Genomic DNA, 19704 nt, shown 5'->3' with positions numbered 1-19704 from the left:
GGTTCATTGGGCTTTGATGCTGGTCTGGTTTCTTTGGATCTGGAAAAGGCTTTTGACCGGGTTGAGCACCAATACCTTTGGAAAGTGTTAGAAAGGTTTGGCCTCAGCCCTGGACTTATTGCCAAGATTAAGGCTTTGTACAAAGATATTGAGAGTGTACTGAACATTAATGGTGTTTTGTGTAAACCTTTCAAAGTATCTACAGGTATAAGATAAGGTTGCTCGATGTTGGGCATGCTCTATGCGCTTTCAATCGAACCTTTGTTGCACAATTTTCACCCTTATATTGGTGGTCTGTGTTTACCCAATTTTAACACATGAATTATTTTATCTGCGTACGCATATGATATAGTTGTCATTTTAAAGAATCAAGATGGTGTAAATTTGGTTGGAATTTTTTTTAAAGGTTTTGGTAATCTCTCAGCAGCTAAAGTAAATTGGGCAAAAAGTGAAGCTTTAGCGGTTGGAAAGTGGTCTGCAGGTCTCCCTCAGCTGCCATGAGGGCGATACTGGAAAGGGGAGGTTTTAAGTACCTAGGAGTGTTTCTAGTTGATGACCAGACTGTTGAGAAAAACTGGGAGGGGGTGGTGGAAAAGGTGGAGGGGAGATTACAAAAGTGGATATGGCTGTTGCCACAGCTGTCTTACAGAGGAAGGGTTTTAACTGTTAATAATTTGGCGGCCTCCACCCTCTGGCACAAGTTAACATGTATGGAAACCCCCACTGGATTGCTAAAAAAGAAAAAAAAAGTAGTCTATTCTAGTGAACTTTTGTTTGGGATAAACTGCACTGGGTACAACAGAGTGTACTATACCCACCGAAAGAGGAGGGAGGACAGGGTTTAGTGCATCTAGAGAGCAGAGTAGCAGCTTTTAGATTAAAGTTCATACAGCCTTACCTCACAGGGACTAATGAAGTGCTGTGGAGACCTCTCAAGAGCATTATTTTAAAGAAGGTACAGGATTCGGGTTTAGACACTTCTTTGTTTTTAACAAACCATGTTTTTAAGAGTGTGCATGATCTGCCACCTTTCTATCAAGGACTGTTTAGAGCCTGGACTCTTTTTAAGTGGTGCAAACTGGCGCCTACAGCATCTCTGTTTTGGCTCCTGGAAGAGCCTCTATTCATGGGGCTAGGCTGGACGTTCAGGATGACAGCAAACCTGGTCTCAACTGGAGGCTATGCTCAGCTGGAACTATTAAATTGAAGCACATAGTGGATGCTGCAGGTCTGAAGCTTCTTGACACAGAGGCAATGGCTTCACTGCTGGGCTTGAGGTCAAGCCGACATACTAGGGACAGTCTGAATGCATGGATTAAAAGACTCACCAGTGAAGAACTAGACATGTTGCAGGACTATGCAGTTGGGACTGAGACTCCTGATAATGGAGATCCTTTCCCCGAGTTGGGTCTCCAAATGGACCAGACTGGACTAACGCGACCTTTCCTGGTCTCAAATCTGGCTAATAAAATGGACATTTACATGTTAGATGGGAAAGTCTTGTACAAGTCCTGTTTTGTAGCCATGAACAAACGAATGCTGAATGAGAGAAAGGACACTCTATGGAGAACAAAGTTAAAAGTGGCAGATGATTGTAAACCAGTGTGGAAGGTGCTGTATAAAATCCCGCTGAAAAAAAAATGTCAGGTGACCTGCAGTGGAGGATCCTACAGGGAGCGCTGGCAGTCAATACTTTAATTTCTCGAATAAATCCACCTGTTTCTGTTAAGTGTCCTTTCTGTCAGTTGCCAGAGACCATTTTTTATTGTTATGTGGAATGTGAAAGACTTCAGGTGCTTTTTAAAGCTCTACAAACGATATTCTCACACTGTAGTGAAAAATTGAATGAAATTGTTTTTATCTTTGGCGCTGGGTACAAGAGGAAGGATGCAGAAAAGTGGCAACTTTTAAATTTTGTAGTGGGACAAGCTAAGTTATCGATTTATAGAAGTAGGAACAGCTGACTTAGTAATGGTTCAGAAGAAGATTTACTTCCTTTGTTCATCGCACGGGTGAAGGGGAGAGTCTGAGCGGATTTCAGTTTCTTTACCCTGATGAACAACTTGGATGAGTTTATCGCACGGTGGTGTTTCACTACAGCCATTTGCTCAGTCAACGAGGGGCAAATGGTTTATAATTCTGTTTTCGTGTACATTTTTTAACCCTTTAGGAGTCTGTGACTTGAACCAGTTTTTAAAGTTAAGCATCTTTTACCATCATTACTTGGTGTGCCATCAGGACAGAGGAAGGAAGGCAAGGAGACTTGGTGGTGGAATGAGGAAGTACAGCAAATTATACAAAGGAAGAGGTTGACAAAGAAGAAGTGGGATAGCCAGAGAGATGAAGAAAGTAGACAGGAGTACAAGGAGATACATGGTAAAGCGACGAGAGAGGTGGCAAAGGCAAAGGAAAAGGTGTATGGTGAGTTGAATGACAGGTTACACACTAAGGAAGGAGAAAAGGACTTGTACCGATTGGCTAAACAGAGGGACCGAGCTGCGAAGGATGGGCAGCAAGTTAGGGCGATCAAGGCTAGAGATGGAAATGTGTTGACAAGTGAGGAGAGTGTGCTGAGCAGGTGAAGGGAGTACTTTGAGGGGCTGATGAATGAAGAAAATGAGAGAGAGAGAAGGTTGGATGATGTGGGGATAGTGACTCAGGAAGTGCAGTGGATTAGCAAGGAGGAAGTGAGGGCAGCTATGAAGAGGATGGAGAGTGGAAAGGCAGTTGGTCATGATGACATACCTGTGGAGGCATGGAGATGTTTAGGAGATGGCAGTGGGGTTTTTAACTAGATTGTTTAACACAATCTTGGAAAGCGAAAGGATACCTGAGGAGTGGAAAAGAAGCATACTGGTACTGATTTTCAAGAACAGGGGCGATGTGCAGAACTGTAGCAACTACAGAGGTATAAAGTTGATCAGCCACAGCATGAGGATTTGGGAAAGAGTAATAGAAGATAGGTTAAGAGGAGAGATGACGATTAGCGAGCAGCAGTAGGGTTGCATGCCAGGAAAGAGCACCACAGATGTGATGTTTGCTTTGGGAATGCTGATGGAGAAGTATAGAGAAGGCCAGAAGGTGTAGATTTAGAGAAAGCATATGACAGGGTGCCGAGAGAGGAGGTGTGGTATTGTATGAGGAAGTCGGGAGTTGCAGAGAAGTATGTAGGAGTGGTGCCAATATGTATGAGGGAAGTGTGACAATGGTGGGGTGTGCGGTTGGAATGACAGATGGGTTCAAGGTGGAGGTGGGATTACATCAAGGATCGGCTCTGAGCCCTTTCTTGTTTGCAACGGTGATGGACAGGTTGATGGACGAGATCAGGCAGAAGTCTCTGTGGATGATGATGTCTGCGGATGACATTGTGATCTGTAGTGAGAGTAGGGTGCAGACTGAGGAGAGTCTGGACAGGTGGAGGTATGCACTGGAGAGAAGAGGAATGAAAGTCAGTAGGAGCAAGACGGAATACCTATGCATGAATGAGAGGGAGGACAGCAAAATGGTGAGGATGCAAGGAGTAGAGGTGACGAAGGCATGAGTTTAAATACTTGGGGTCAACTGTCCAAAGTAATGGGGAGTGCAGAAGAGAGTGCAGGCAGGATGGAGTGGGTGGAGAAGAGTGTCAGGAGTGATTTGCGACAGAAGGGTACCAGCAAGTGTAAAGCAAGGTTTACAAGATGGATGTGAGACCAGCTATGTTATATGGTTTGGAGACAGTGGCACTGATGAAAAGACAGGAGGTGGACCTGGAGGTGGCAGAGTTGAAGATGCTAAGATTTTGACTGAGAGTGACGAAGAAGGACAGGATTAGGAATGATTATATTAGAGGGACAGCTCAAGTTGGATGGTTTGGAGACAAAGCAAGACAGGCAAGATTGAGATGGCTTGGACATGTGTGGAGGAGAGATGCTGGGTATATTGGGAGAAAGATACTGAATATGGAGCTGCCAGGGAAGAGGAAAAGAAGAAGGCCAAAGAGGTTTATGGATGTGGTGAAGGAAGACATGCAGGTGGCTGGTGTGACAGAGGACGATACGGAAGACAGGAACAAATGGAAACAGATGATCCGCTGTGGTGACCCCTAATGAGAGCAGCTGAAAGTAGTAATAGATCTTTTACTATTATTCACTTTATTCGAGTATTATTCGTTTTTATGATTTGCTTTTTCTGTGCATTCATTTTTTCCCCCAGTTGTTTTTGCTTGGAAAAAAATCTGTCTGCCTGTCCATCTTTTTCTCTTTGAATCAATTTGGGGTTCTGTGATAGACAATGACCTCTTTTTGTTTTGTTTTTTTGATGTGTTAATGTAAAGGAGTTACTTATTTTGATGTTGTGAAATGGATATGTCATTGCTGAAGTTTTGTTGTATGTAAAATAAGTTGTTTTAAAATTCAAATTCTCTCTCTACACTGCATGCTGGGAGGTTGGGTGTGTGAGCGTGAACGAGGGTGGTGAATGTGAGATTGGTGGGAAGCTTGAATTGTTTGCTTTATTTTTTTTGGATTTTCTCCTGTATTCTTCAGTTGTCCTATGTGCATGATCAGGTAATCTTTAATAATACTTTTTACCGAGTGTTCAGTGGTTTAGTTGGGTTGTTTTCAGGAGGAATGGCGTCCTCCAAGACGCCACCTCTGTCCATCTGTCATGGGATTCAGATAGTCCCGCCCGAGCCCAGCGTGACGGTGCAGGAGGTTTTGTTGGCCGTAGGAGAGCAAGTTGGTCATGGCAATCTACTATTTGTTTCCTCCTGAGGCAAATTTGTGTTTGTGGTTTTGGGCCATGCATGTAGAGTTGATTTAAGTTTGGAACCTGATTTTTGGTATGGATACTTTTGTTTTCAACTACTAAATGAGACTTTTTCTGAAACTTTTTTAATTTTTGAGCTGGATTATGATAAGATGTATATGTTTAAATATCAGCTGTTGGACTGAATAAATGTGCTTTTGAAAATCAAATCTCTCTCTCTCCTTCCATCCTTCCTTGAGTATGCCACCAGAGATGGCCTTTTCTAACTGGGTTTGCAAAGCGGCCCTCTCTGCACCCCACACAGAAGTGCCAAATCGACATCAACCAGACGGGAGGCTCCTCAGAGAAGTCATGATTTTGACATGATCATCAGCCTCACCATAGGACATGGGACCATTTAATGACCTTCCCAGGCCATCGTAGATGGGAAACTCACCAGGAACCACCCTGCTTTTGACAAGGTTATCAAATTCACTGCAAGACATGGGACCACCTGACAACCTTTCCAGGTTATCGTCACCATTATCACAGAAAGAAAACTTAATCTCATCTCCAAAATAAGGCAGAAACTCTCACCTCATTATGATGGAGACAGGAAAATGACTTGATACATTTCAAACACTCCTGATTCTCTCTCTCCCTTGGTCTGTCTCAAAAAAAAAAAACACAAACGTGCCAAAACCCCTCTATACTTTGCCAAATGCTGATAACTTATCTTGTGTCATAAATTGAAACTCTTTGTCTCTGCGCATGTCTGAATTAATGTGAACTGTTTAACCATTTAGTCTCCAAGTTAATATTACTCAGCAAACAATTTCATGAACAATGAACTAACTCACATGACTATCCCCCAAGTTGACTGAGATATTAATTTAAATTAATTTAAGGTTTTAAGTGCATTCCTGTCATGTAGCTATACTGCCATTTAGTGACCATAGGTGGTTTGGTCCCTCTGGTCAAACTATATTCTGTTAACTGTATTCTGCGGACATGCAGGTGACTGGTGTGACAGAGGAAGATGCAGAGGCCAGGAAACGGGTGATCCACTGTGGAGACCCCTAACGGGAGCATTCAAAAGTAGTAGTAGTAGTAGTAGTAGTAGTAGTTTTTATTATTTTCTTTTTCATTTTATTTTATTGATGTTGTTCTGTAGTTATCGCATCAGGCAGTATTTTAATCATGATAATCAGTGAGTACAGCAACTCATCTCACTAGTTAATTAAGAATGTAATTTTGGATATTTCAATATGATAGAATGATTACTGTTTAATAATGTGTTATCGGTGTTTAACGCAATGCACTGTAATATACTTCCCATGATTAGAATCACCACCGATTGACCATGGCATGTGATTGACCATGGGCATGTGATATTTGGGCATAGTCTAAATCAGTGTTTCCCAACCCAGTCCTCAAGGACCCCCTATCCTGCAGATTTTCTTTGCAACCCTGAATAAGTACCTGTTTGTAGTTATTCAATCAAACAGCAATGAATTATGTCAGATTTTGCACACCTTGCATAATTAAGTGCTATGAGATGATTGGTTGAGTAAGTACAAGCAGGGCTACTTATGCAGGGTTACAATGAAAATTTGCAGGATAGGGTTGGGAAACACTGGTCTAAATAAAATAATCCACTCTCTTAAAATCATGGAATGAATATCAATGAAGAGGTAGATTTTTGTTAAACAAGGTTTATTTTTAATTTTCAAACACACCAACAACTACAACGCGCCCCCCCCCCCCACTGCCCACCCACCCTCCCCACAGACCCATACAAATTTCCCCACCGCACTCCCAGCCCGCCTGGCATGCCACCCGAAATAACATGAATTAAATTAAACCCTGACAAAAACTGAAAAAGTAAACAAGTAACAAGCATAAATTAAATGAACAAAAGAAGGGAAAATTAATGAAAGAAAGTAAAAAAGCAAAGGGCAAAATGAGAAAAGAAGAGAAAGGGTTGAGAACTAGATTGCAAGCCCATCAACCCCAGCTACCAACCGAGCCTCTAACTCCTCCACAAAGTCTAAAAAGGGCTTCCATGTCAAGTGGAATCTGTATATAGATCCTCTCATGGTATAGCTGATCTTTTCTAATTTCAATGACTGCACTGTAATCCATCATATGAATGTAGGAGGGTAAGCCTCCTTCCATTTGAACAGTATCAATCTCCTAGCTAATAGAGTGGTGTAGGCCAATAGGTTTGTCTGAATACTATTTAAACGTGCACCAACTGAAATGACCCCAATGATGGCACTCAGAGTAGAAGGTTAAACTGGAAAACGTAGAACAGCCAAGGCCTCAAAGATGGAGCGCCAGAACTTAGTTAGTTTCGGGCAGGACCAGAACAAGAGACTGGCAGTGGCTTGTTTGCACCTGTCACATGTTGGGTCTAAATCTGGGTTACCTTTGGCCAATTTCTCTTTGCACCAATGAAGGCGGTGCACTACTTTGAACTAGATTACACCATGTCTTGTGCATATAGAGGAGTGTATCCTCTGCATTACTAGATCCCAAATTTCCTTTGGAATGGGCATTTCCATATCACTCTCCCATCGAGTTTTTTAGGCGTTCAAGTGTTATTTGGCCAAAAGTATTCAAGAATTTGGTCTAAATGGGTCTTTGGAGGCAGAACTGGGAAACGATTAAATTTAGATCAAGTAAAATCATGAATCTGCAAATATATCTGAAAAAGTGACTTCGAGGTAAATTAAACTTCTCAGACAGCTGATCAAAAGATGCAAACGTGTCCTCAATTAATAGATCATCCAAAGTAAATATTCCATTGAGTCTCCAAAGCTCAAAGGCTCCATCAGAAATAGATGGGAGGGGGGGGGCTGATTTTTTTTTTAAATAGGGGTACCAATAGGGAGATCTTTAAACTTGAAAGCCTGTATAAATTTTTAGTTTCCAAATCTAAATAGACTTAAATATGACTGGTTTATCAGTAAATTTGGATATAGGGTAAGCCCAAGGGAGTGCTGAACAGAGAAGCGAGTGCAAAGATACATGAGTGACAGATGATGTCACAAAAGCTTCACAACATGGAATTTCGGTGCCAGTGGAATTACACTGCCAAAAGGAGAGTGCCCTTACATTACAGGACTAGCAGTGTTGCTGAAAACTTGGTAAGGCCATTCCAACAGCTTCACGGGGATTCTGAAGGACCACTTTGCATATCCAAGGTATTTTTCCATTCCAATAAATAATCAAATAAATTTAGCTAGCAAAGAGAAGAATGTATTTTTCATATAAACTGGTATGGACTGATAGAGGTATAAAAATGTGGGTTAGATATTAATTTCAACTGCTTTAATACGACCTGCTCTCGAGAGATAGAGGGAGCCCAGACCAACGTTCCAGATCAAGTTAAGTACAGCCTAGCAGAATTAGAAAGTCATGTTTAAAAACATCATTAAAGCTCCGTGTTATAACAATGCCAAGATAAGAGAATTTGCTAGGCGAATCTTGAACGGAAGTGAGCTAACGGAAGCGGACGTTTATCTGCCGCGGAGTTAATTTGGATTAGTTTACTTTTATGCAAAATGAGTTTATATCCGAAAATAATTCCAAAATCCTTCAATGATGTCAAGATCTTAGGGATACAGAATGGAAGTTCAGATACAAAAACCAACAGGTCATTAGCAAAGTGATACCTTTATCACTTTGCTAATGTTCCTGGTCTCTATGAACACCACGGATGTTGTGGTTGCTACGCAGGGCTATGGACAGAGATTCTATTGCTATCACAAAGAGCAGGGGGCTTATAAGGCACCCCTATCTAGTTCCACTGCAGAGGAAGAGATTATATCATTTGTACATAGTGAGGCCTTCGGGGAAGAATACAATAATCTGACCCAGGATATAAAATTACCACTGAAACCACATTTTTGCAAAGTAAAAAAAAATTAGTCCCACTCCACAGTCGAAGCTTTTTCCACTTCAAATTATACCACCAACTTTGGGGTCTGAACAGGCTTAGAATAAGGAATGTTAAAAAGACGACAAAGATTAAAAAAGAAAAAAAGAGTGCCTTGTTTTTGACAAATCTAGTCTGCTCTGGGGAAATTATAACTGGAACCACTGTCTCTAAACGGTGAGCTAAGGCTTTAGCCAGTATCTTCACATCAGTATTAAATAGTGAGATAGGTCAATAAGATGCACAATCAAAAAGGTTCTTACCCTTCTTGAGCAATACAGAAACTGAGGCATCATATAATGATGGAGGGAGAGATGAGTGCTAAATGATTCACCAAACATTTTAGCCAATAGTGGGAAAGACTCTTTGAAATGTTCTTATAAAATTCGGTTGGGAAACTGTCTGGCCCCGGAGAAATGCCACTCTGCATGGTTCCAATTGCTTGCATTATTTCAATTTCAGAAATGGGTTCCTTAAGTCTATCTTTAATGTTCACATTAATAGAGGGGATCTCAAGTTTTGGGGAAAAAAGAATCAATTAATGACTAATCTTCGGGGTGTCAGAAGCATAAAGTTTTAAATAAAAATTACAAAATGTATCATTTATTTCATTATGGTCTGTAGTGACTATACCTGAGGGAGTACGGATCTCTACTATGGTAGCTTAGTCAATGTTTGGCGAAGATGCAAGAATTCTACCGGATTTCTCCCCCTGTTCATAATTATTGGAGTGCAATTTCAAAAGGAGATGCCCTGCATGTCCAGTTGACAAAACTTCAAATTCTGTTTGAAGTGAAAAATGTTTTTTTACGTAGGTTCGGCGATGGGGAAGTGGCATAAATTCTATGAAGTCCCAGGATTTCATCCTGTAAGGCATTAATACGTTGCATTTTACATTTTTGGGCATAGGCAGAGTACGACATAATTTGGCCCCTCATTCTTTCATTCATTATCCAAACCGCTTATCCTTACTCAGGGTCACGGGGAGGCTGGAGCCTATCCCAGCAGTCATTGGGCGGCAAGCGGGGAGACACCCTGGACAAGCCGCGAGTCCATCACAGAGCCCATATGTATGTGTGTGTGTGTGTGTGTGTATATATATATATATATATATATATATATATATATATATACACACACACACACACACACTCACTGGCCACTTTATTAGGTACACCTTGCTAGTACCGGGTTGGGCCCCCTTTTGCCTTCAGAACTGCCTTAATCCTTCGTGGCATAGATTCAACAAGGTACGGGAAACATTCCTCAGAGAGTTTAGTCCATATTGACATGATAGCATCACGCAGTTGCTGCAGATCTGTCGGCTGCACATCCATGATGCGAATCTCCCGGTCCACCACATCCCAGACGTGCTATATTGGATTGAGATCTGGTGACTGTGGAGGCCATTTGAGTACAGTGAACTCATTGTCATGTTCAAGAAACCAGTCTGAGATGATTCGAGCTTTATGACATGGCGCGTTATCCTGCTGGAAGTAGCCATCAGAAGATGGGAACACTGTGGTCATAAAGGGATGGACATGGTCAGCAACAATACTCAGGTAGGCTGTGGCGTTGACACAATGCTCAATTGGTACTAAGGGGCCCAAAGTGTGCCAAGAAAATATCCCCCACACCATTACACCACCACCACCAGCCTGAATCGTTGATACAAGGCAGGATGGATCCATGCTTTCATGTTGTTGACGCCAAATTCTGACCCTACCATCCGAATGTCACAGCAGAAATCGAGACTCATCAGACCAGGCAACGTTTTTCCAATCTTCTATTGTCCAATTTTGGTGAGCCTGTGCGAATTGTAGCTTCAGTTTCCTGTTCTTAGCTGACAGGAGTGGCACCCGGTGTGGTCTTCTGCTGCTGTAGCCAATCTGCCTCAAGGTTCGACATGTTGTGCGTTCAGAGATGCTCTTCTGCATACCTCGGTTGTAATGAGTTGTTATTTGAGTTACTGTTGCCTTTCTATCAGCTCGAACCAGTCTGGCCATTCTCCTCTGACCTCTGGCATCAACAAGGCATTTTCGCCCACAGAACTGCCGCTCACTGGATATTTTCTCTTTTTCAGACCATTGTCTGTAAACCCTAGAGATGGTTGTGCGTGAAAATCCCAGTAGATCAGCAGTTTCTGAAATACTCAGACCAGCCCGTCTGGCACCAACAACCATGCCACGTTCAAAGTCACTTAAATCACCTTTCTTCCCCATTCTGATGCTCAGTTTGAACTGCAGCAGATCGTCTTGACCATGTCTACATGCCTAAATGCATTGAGTTGCTGCCATGTGATTGGCTGATTAGAAATTTGCGTTAACGAGCAGTTGGACAGGTGTGCCTAATAAAGTGGCCGGTGAGTGTATATATATATATATATATATATATATGTGTGTGTGTGTGTGTGTCAAGGAGTGAGTTATATTTATATGTTTGCCAGCAGATGGCGTTTGTGTTTTTTTCTGTATGTTTCCGTTATGCTCTGCCGTATAAGCTCTTAATGTCTCGAATAAAGTTTCCATGAATATAACTGGGGTTCGATTTATTTCGAGAAATTAAATAATTTCATCAGACAGAAATGTGATGAAAGGTTCATCAGAAAGTAGGAGAGAGTTAAAGCGCCATGGTCGATGAGATAAGGATTGGTTTGGTGAAGTTAGCTAAAGAGTCAATGGGGTGTGGTCTGAGATTACAACAGCCTGATAACTGCATTTTCAAACCGATGAGAGCAGTTTGCCTAGTAAAATGTAATCAATCCGACAGCAAATCTTATGAACATGGGGGGAAAAAATGAATGGTCATGAGCTGTGGGATTTAGAAAATGCCATATTCCGTTGGCGATTAGAAGTGTATTAATAGAAGAACATTTAGAAAGAGGGGCAGGTTTTGATGAGCAATGATCAAGAGTGGTGGACAGGACTCAGTTAAAGTCCCCACCAAGGACAAGACTGTGTGTATTGATGTCAGGTAAGCAGGATAAAAAAAACCAACTGGCCTACCCAACCACAGTGAAGCCGAACTTCCGAGTCACAAAGGTGCGTTTCCTGGAGAAATGCAATCTGAGTGTTGAGGTGTTTAAGATGAGTCAGAACCTTTCCTTTTTACAGAGAGGTTGGGGTCTTTCACATTCCAGCTGGTGCAGTTGACTGACCTACTCATACCACCCCCTGGTCCAGATGCTAATGACACTGTATATCACTGCAGGAGATAATGGAAATGAACATCTATTAACAAAGTTGGAAAGAGAGATACAGTCAGTACGGCAAATGAAAAGGGACATGTTTACCATCAGTAGAGGAAAGCTAGACCACCAAGATGAGTAAAAAGGAAAAAAAGGAGGGGGAAAAAGAAGAAAAAAGGGTGCAAAAACACCATAATACCCACATCCTGCCACCCACCTCCCCAGATCCTGCTTTCCCTACCCCCACCCCACATTACACCCAAATGCAATTTATACAAATGGTGTCATCTCCACATAATTATTATTCTCTTACCAAATATGTAGTATGGGCCAGAGTTTAAGTGAACAGTTGACTACAGGCTAAGCTGGCTAAAAACAACTAACTTAGCATAGCAAGACCAGCTAATAACAAACCGGCAGGGCGAATACCATACTAGCAATGTTAAAATACAGTAATCATCGAGTAAATAAACATTTCCATGTTGACATAACTATCACCCTTTGCCTTTGTTTATCCACAAGTAACGTGTAAAGTAAAAGAAAAGTCTAGCATTCTGTTTGGTGCAACGGTAATGCTAATGTTAGCAATCAGAGCTAATCTATAGTGCAGGGATGGGCAAAATGATCCAGAAAGGGCTGGTGTGGGTGCAGGTCTTCGTTCCAACCAAGCAGTTACACACCTGAGTCTACAAATCAAGGTCCTTAGCAAAGACTGTTGCTTGACTAACAGAATCAGTTGTTTTAACTGCTTGGTTGGCACAAAGACCTGGACCCACACCGGCCCTTTCTGGATCATGTTGTCCATCCCTGCCATAGTCAATCAGCTAGCATAGCTAGTTGTTAGCCCAAGAAGCTAACATCAATAATATACATATAGCCATATATATTGCAACATATCGCCAACATCTTGACCCCTTTAGTGGGCGAAACACCTCACCATATCCAAAACTCCATTGACTTCGTGGACAAGGTCCAAGGCGTAAAACTGGAACCGGATGAAACCACGGTATCCTACGACGTGACCTCGTTATTCACCTGCATCCCAACCATGGAGGCTTTGGAAACTGTGAGGCAACGTTTGCTATGGGACGACACCCTCCGCAATAGGACCAACCTCAGCCCAGACCAGATTTGCCAACTACTGGACCTTTGCCTGAACACTACATATTTCCAATTCAGGGGCCAGTTTTGGGCTCACCAGTATCGCCCATTGTGGCCAACTTATATATGGAAGAGGTAGAACACAGGGCCCTGAACTCCTTCAGAGGAACACCTCCGAGCCACTGGTTTAGATATGTGGACGACACATGGGTCAAAATCCAAACACAAGAGGTGCAAGCGTTTACCAAACACATCAAATCAGTAGACAAGAACATTAAGTTCACTAGGGAAGACGTAAAGAACAACAGTTTGCCCTTCTTGGACTGTGACGTCCACATTGGGGAAGACAGGAGCCTCCACATTGGGGTTTACAGGAAACCTACACACACAGACCAATATCTACTTTTCGACTCACACCACCCTCTGGAACAAAAACTGAGAGTCATCAGAACTCTGCAACACAGAGCTGACAATGTGCCCAGCAGCACTCAGGCCCAACGAGAAGAACACAAACACCTGAGGGGAGCTTTTAAAACCTGTGGCTACCCCAGTTGGACCTTTGTGAAAACTGCAACACGTTCCAAAAAGACCCACCAGGTGAGTGACGAGGAGAAAAGGAACAGAAGGAATAGCACAGTCATCCCGTATGTTTCTGGGGTCTCCGAGAAACTCAGGAGAATTTTCAACAAACACCGCATCCCGGTATACTTCAAACCCAGCAACACACTCCAACAAAGACTGGTTCATCCCAAAGACCGTGTACCACACACCCAAAAAAGCAATCTGGTGTATGCTGTACAATGCAATGAGGATTGCGCTGACCTATACATAGGAGAAACCAAACAACCACTACACAAACGGATGGCCCAACACAGAAGGCCAAACTCCTCAGGACAAGACTCAGCAGTCTATCTACACCTAAAGGAGAAGACACACTCCTTCGAGGACAGCAATGTACACATTTTGAACAGAATAGATGGGTGGTTTGAAAGAGGGGTGAAGGAAGCCATCAATGCGAAACTGGAAAAACCATCCCTCAACAGAGGAGGAGGTCTACGACACCACCTCTCTCCCACTTACAATGCTGTCCTTTCCTCTCTACCCAGGAGACTCAAGAAGCCTAGCCTCCAAGAACAACAGTCAGTCACTAACGGCTCCAACGACTCTCATGACCACTGAATAATGAAGTCGAAACTAACACCCCCAACGACCGTCGCTGCTAAACAAACGCAAATCAATAGCTCCGATGGCGACGGGCGCGGCTGGACATCGGAGCACAGGAGAGCCACGCATATCAATAGCTCCGATAACGACAGGCGCGGCCAAACATCGGGACACAAAGAGCCACTCATATCTATGGCTGTTAGCGACGGGCGTTGGTAAACATCGGAACACAAAGAGCTATGGACATCTATAGCTCTGACAACGACTCCAAAGAGGATAAATTCTGAGTCTCATCACCAGCCAGTCACACTAGCTTGGTCTAGTCAGAAAGGCACGAACTGAGGAAGCATCTTGGATGAGAGGCGAACCGTCTTCCAGGGTAACATTTAAGGATCTACAGGCCTCTCTTGCTTTGGCTAAAGTGAGTGTTCATGAGTCCACCACCAGACAAATACGGAAAAAGAACTGCATGACAGGATAGCAAGGACAAAGCCACCGTTCTCCAAGAAGAACATTGCTGCCCCTCTAAAGTTTGCTCAAGACCACGTGGATGAGCCAGAGGCTACTGAAAGAATCTTCTTTGGACAGATGAATCCAAAATAGAACTTTCTGGTTTAAACGAGAAGTGTGATGTTTGGTGAAATCCCAACACTGCATTCAAATAAAGGAACCTCAACCCAACCGGGAAGCACGGTGGTAGTAGTATCATGGTCTGGGGCTGCTTTGATGCCTCTGGACCAGGACGGCTTGCCATCATTGACTGACATAACTATGAATTCTGGATTGTACCAGCAAATTCTACAGGAGAATGATAAACTGTCAGTCTGTGAATTGAAGCTCAACAGAAAGTACGTCATGCAGCAAAACAAAAACCCTAAATACACAAGTCAGTCTACCGATGAATGGTTAAAGCAAAAGAAATGTAATGTTTTGGAACCGCTGAATCAAAGTCCTGACCTAAATCTAATAGAAATGTTGCGGAAGCACCTGAACAGAGCAGTTCACGCAAGGAAGCCCACCAACATCACTGAGTTGAAGCATTTTTGTAAGGAGGAATGGACCCAAATTCCTCTGATCTGATGTGCAGGACTGATCAAGAGCTACGAGAAAGGTTGGTTGAAGTTATTGCTGCTCGGGGGGGGGGGGGGGGGTGTCACACCATTTACTGAAGGCAAAGGTTAAACATTGTTTTCGAACAAAGATATTTAATTTTGGATAATTTTGCTCAACAAATAAATGAAGTGTAATCTTTTGTGGTATTTGTGTAATTGGGAACTATCTAGTTTTAGGACTTAGTTGAAGAGCTGATCACAATTTAGGTTAAATTTATGCATAAATACAGAAAACTCTAAAGGGTTTACAAAATTTCTTGCGCTACTAAGTAAGTAAGTGCACACCACGAGCACAAAAATGTAAAGAGGGAGGGGTAAGGGCCTGCGCACGATTCCAAGTTTTAGTTCCTCTCAGCTCATAAGTTTCATCAGAAAACAGACACAACTAAGTTCCTGAAAGCAAAAAAAGAAAAAAACAAAAAAGAAAATTACACCATGATGTTGAGTGGAGAAAAGTCACAAATAATAGGAGACACTCAATTAATATCGGATAAGTGTCTGATCTTTGGAGAAAAGTGAAATTGAAGAAAGGATTTTATACAAATGTGGAGGTACCATTCTTTTCACTGTACTTTTAAGTTGGCTTGCTAGCATTAGCATATTCTCATGCAAATTATAGCCAACCGTAAATGGGAGTACGACTAACCTAAGTGTAAATATAACATACACTGTATATGACATGGTGGCCAGCGCTGGACTATCTAGTGTTATCTCAGGCATCCTAACATAAAAATCCTGTGTATTTGTTATTTTAGCATGTTCGAAATAAAATCAATCCTAATCTTATTACTCTTAATCTATCCATCCATCTATTATCCGAACCGCAGCTTAATAATGGATGGATGGATTTTTATGTTAGGATGCCTAAGAAATCCAAAAGATAACACTAGATAGTCCAACGCTGGCCACCATTTTATAGTAAATAATGCCCTCTAATTCAAGCTAAATGATATGCAGACAGGTGAAAAGGTAGCAGCTAGCATTGTAACTGGGACTCCTGCAATTTAAGCCCCCCATCCCCCCACAGACACACTGTCCGATATCAGCTGTCATAAGGCTGTCTCAGGTGAAATTTCCCTGGTGTGGGCAAATTGTTCATCGTGAACGGTTGTCAGCTGTCTTGGGTCATTCAATGTGACAGGGTTTAAGACAGTCAGCGGCGCACCATCGTAGGCTCCGACCGTCTTCTTCTTCAGCGTCAGAAAATCTCACCTATCATCAGGTGTGCCAGGCAATACGACAATCAAAACTACAGCTACAACAACATCCTGGTGAGAGATATGTAGGAGCATGGTAGAAAATGAAAACTATCACTTTGTTTCTGTGCTTTTATGTGAGATATACGTGTATGCCATTGGGGAATCAATGAAGGTCATCTGCTCATCTAAAATACCTGTGCATAAAGTTCCATTACAATTTTCTTGAGTTAATACTTAATCTTAATAATACTTAATACCTAATCTTTTAAGTTAAACCGATGTTGGTGACTGCAGGTGGACTGTTGGTGGACGTCCATTCCTTGCCCTGTGATGGCCTGGAGGCCTGTGCAGGGTGTCTCCCAGCCTGCCGCCCATTGACTGCTGGGATAGGCTCCAGCATCCCCGTGACTCTGACAGCAGGATAAACATTTTGGATAATGGATGGATGGATGAGTTAATACTGGATCTGATTGGAGAATTCTCAACCCATGTTTTCTTTTTCCTACGAAAAATCTGCTGTTGTTAATGCATTTGCATGTTATTTTTCAGTGACTCCATTTTGAATATCCGCAGGCCAGGTCACATTTTTGTGTGGCCACAGTCGTCGACTGACATCGGTTGTTTGTTGCTGTTCTTACAATGTGACAGTAGTCTCACTTCAACTCTTACAAGGGAAATTGTGAAAAAAAAAAAAATTTTTTCTAGTTGTAGAGTGTGACATACAAAATACATGCAAGATGGTACAGCATGTGGGGGGGCCTTTAGGCTGCCAGTCAAATGAAGGGGCTGGAGCTTCCTCTCAAACGCCTAGTTCACACTACATGATTTTAGCCCTGATTTTCCACTCCCCGACAGTTTTTGGAGCTCCCCGACAAAAGCTGCAGATCAGAGACAAATCGGCGCTCAAGCGCCATGTGTGAGTTGTTCAAAGACACAAGCAATGAGGGCCGCCGATGCATCACAGACGCTGCTAAATATCTGGACCTGTAGGGGAGTCCAAATCCTGTAGTGTGAAACGTGTTGTGACTGGCAATGAGGGCAGCGATGAGCTACAGCCAATCAGAGCTGCCTGTGCAGCCCAATCCATTCTTTCACCCATTTGCTTTTCTTTTTCTTCTTTGTTTTATTGCTGCAAATCAGTGCACAAACTTAGTACGCTTGTTTCTGGCGGGCATCCATTTTTGGAAGAAAAAAATCCCATCTTGTGCCTGGTATTGTGTCATTTCCTGTGTTCCTTCTTGCATGTTTCATGACAAAACATAGTTTGGAGACCAGAGAGCCTCATCGTGGATTCCTCCTGATGAAAGATCTTGCAATGTGTGACCCCCAGTCAGCACTCAGTCATGTAGCATGAAAACCACAATGACTTCAAGATTCCCAACTACAAGACAGCAAGATGTGTAATGTGAACAGTACAGTGATCTGATGACAGTTGTGTAGTGTGAATTAGGCATTAGCTGCTGCACTGATTTCTAGAAAACAATGTAAATAGCAGAGTTTTGTATGTAATGTAAAAATTATAGCCCTCTAAATATTCAGTTTGGATCTCAAAGATTAACATATTAAGTGGGGTCTGACAACGTACTCTAGGTCTGCATGTGAAATTATGCAATTCAACAAACGCTTGTGCGTTTACATGGAAAACTGCAGTTCAGCTTTAGAGAGGAATACAAATACAATGTTAGCACTTTAAAGTATAGACTTCATAGAACACTTTTCCACCCCTATGGTGTATCATTATTTGTATCAACTAAAAACTGCCAGTTCACTGACAAAGCATTTCTTTCCATAATATCAGCAGTGACACGTCTAGCGATGAGCCCGCTAACTGAGTTTTAATTTGGGGGGTTATCTTTTAAAACAATCTGTAATATACCAAATTATTATTACTGCACATACGTCCTGTTGGAAAAACGGCTGTTATAAGTTAGATTATAAGCAGTATTTAGTTGTGAGTCAAGTATTTGTAAGTAAAATGTGCATCCTTTTGTGTCAGTTAAAAAAACGTAAGAAACAAGAGCGGGCACTGTGCTTGAAGCCAGATGTTGTTGTTGGTGTTGTTGTTGTTGTTGTGTCCTATTTTTTCTTGTCTGAACAGCTCAAACAATGATGGCAGGCAACACACAACAGGTTATACTATAACACTATACCATGAGCCACAAACCCAGACTAAGCTATATTCGTGGTTTTCTGATGTGATAAAGGACTAGTACTGCACCAAATGTCCATTCCATACAGAGGCATCCATTAATATTTACGGTGCACAGCCACATGTGGCCAAACGGAATGTCTACCTGCTAGCCTGAGGACCCGGGGTCTGAGCAGGACTGGCGAAACGTAATTCCCGGGTGAAGCACCGCTGGCTCGCTCAGCCTGAGCAGGAGAACTGAGGCAAACGAAAGCGGACTGTCATCTCTCGAAGCACAAAGGCGCGAGTTGTTTTTTCGTCTGTTATCTCGGCGTCTATTTCCTGTACTCTCCGAAGCCGCCGCCGCGGAGAGACCGAGCGAGGACCTCCTCCAGCGGAGCGCGAGCCTACAGGAAGCAGAAAGCTTAGGGGGGAAATCGTCTGTAGTCATTGCGGGGTTTCTGGGCAACATGACGTGCGACACATACACGGCAGACACGAAGCTCCGGGAGTCACGACCGGGGGAAAAGACGTGGTTTCGGAGCGTTTTTGAATAAAAATGGTCCACAAAATTTGACAATCAAGGTGCGTTGAGGGCCACGACCGCGTTCGCTGGCAGCGTTCAGCCCGCTGCAGTTTACAAGCTCGGACCGCTCGCGAGTCCCGCGAAAGACGGCGGCCCGCTACCGACGGTACGGACGAACCCGGACTTACCTGCGAGACGTCATAGCAGTTCAAAACCTGTTCAGTTTCTTCTTCAGACGACAAGGGAAAGTCAGGGCGAACCTTCCCTTAGAGTTTAGTCTTATCACTGAGGCAGCGCAGGGGAGGGAGCTTGTTCGACGCTGCTATCGCGATTCTTACCCCGCCTCCAAATGGACGCTCTATGCCCCGCGGCCCCACGGCGGCACAGGCCGCGCGCCGCGCGCGCTCACGCTCGACGAGATCAGCGAGCACAGCGGCTGATTGATATTTGTATGCGCCGTGGAAGACTACAAACGACGCCATTATGAGCAGGGCTGCGCACAGACGTCAAACTATGATCACAGTATTTTCTATCGTCTCTCACCGTCGCGGCTAGCGGCAAATGCAAGCTCAGCATATGAAACGCGCAGATAAAGTGTGGCCTCTCTGCACCGATG

General features: G+C 43.0%; 1 protein-coding gene across 2 annotated transcripts in view; it reads right to left on the bottom strand.

The window, feature by feature from the left end:
* ptpn11b (protein tyrosine phosphatase non-receptor type 11b) overlaps positions 1-19384 on the bottom strand; it is a 223313-nt gene extending 203929 nt beyond the window's left edge. For both annotated transcript variants that reach the window (XM_056272912.1, XM_056272913.1), the window contains exon 1: positions 19277-19384. In XM_056272912.1, the coding sequence (XP_056128887.1) occupies positions 19277-19290 (14 nt within the window). In that variant the 5' untranslated portion in view covers positions 19291-19384. The remainder of the gene's footprint in view (positions 1-19276) is intronic.
* Positions 19385-19704: the final 320 nt, after the last annotated feature.

The sequence above is a fragment of the Lampris incognitus genome, chromosome 2 (assembly GCF_029633865.1).
Source record: "Lampris incognitus isolate fLamInc1 chromosome 2, fLamInc1.hap2, whole genome shotgun sequence".
NCBI lineage: Eukaryota > Metazoa > Chordata > Actinopteri > Lampriformes > Lampridae > Lampris > Lampris incognitus.
Note: the sequence above shows the minus strand (reverse complement) of the source record. Positions and strands in the feature narration are given on the sequence as shown.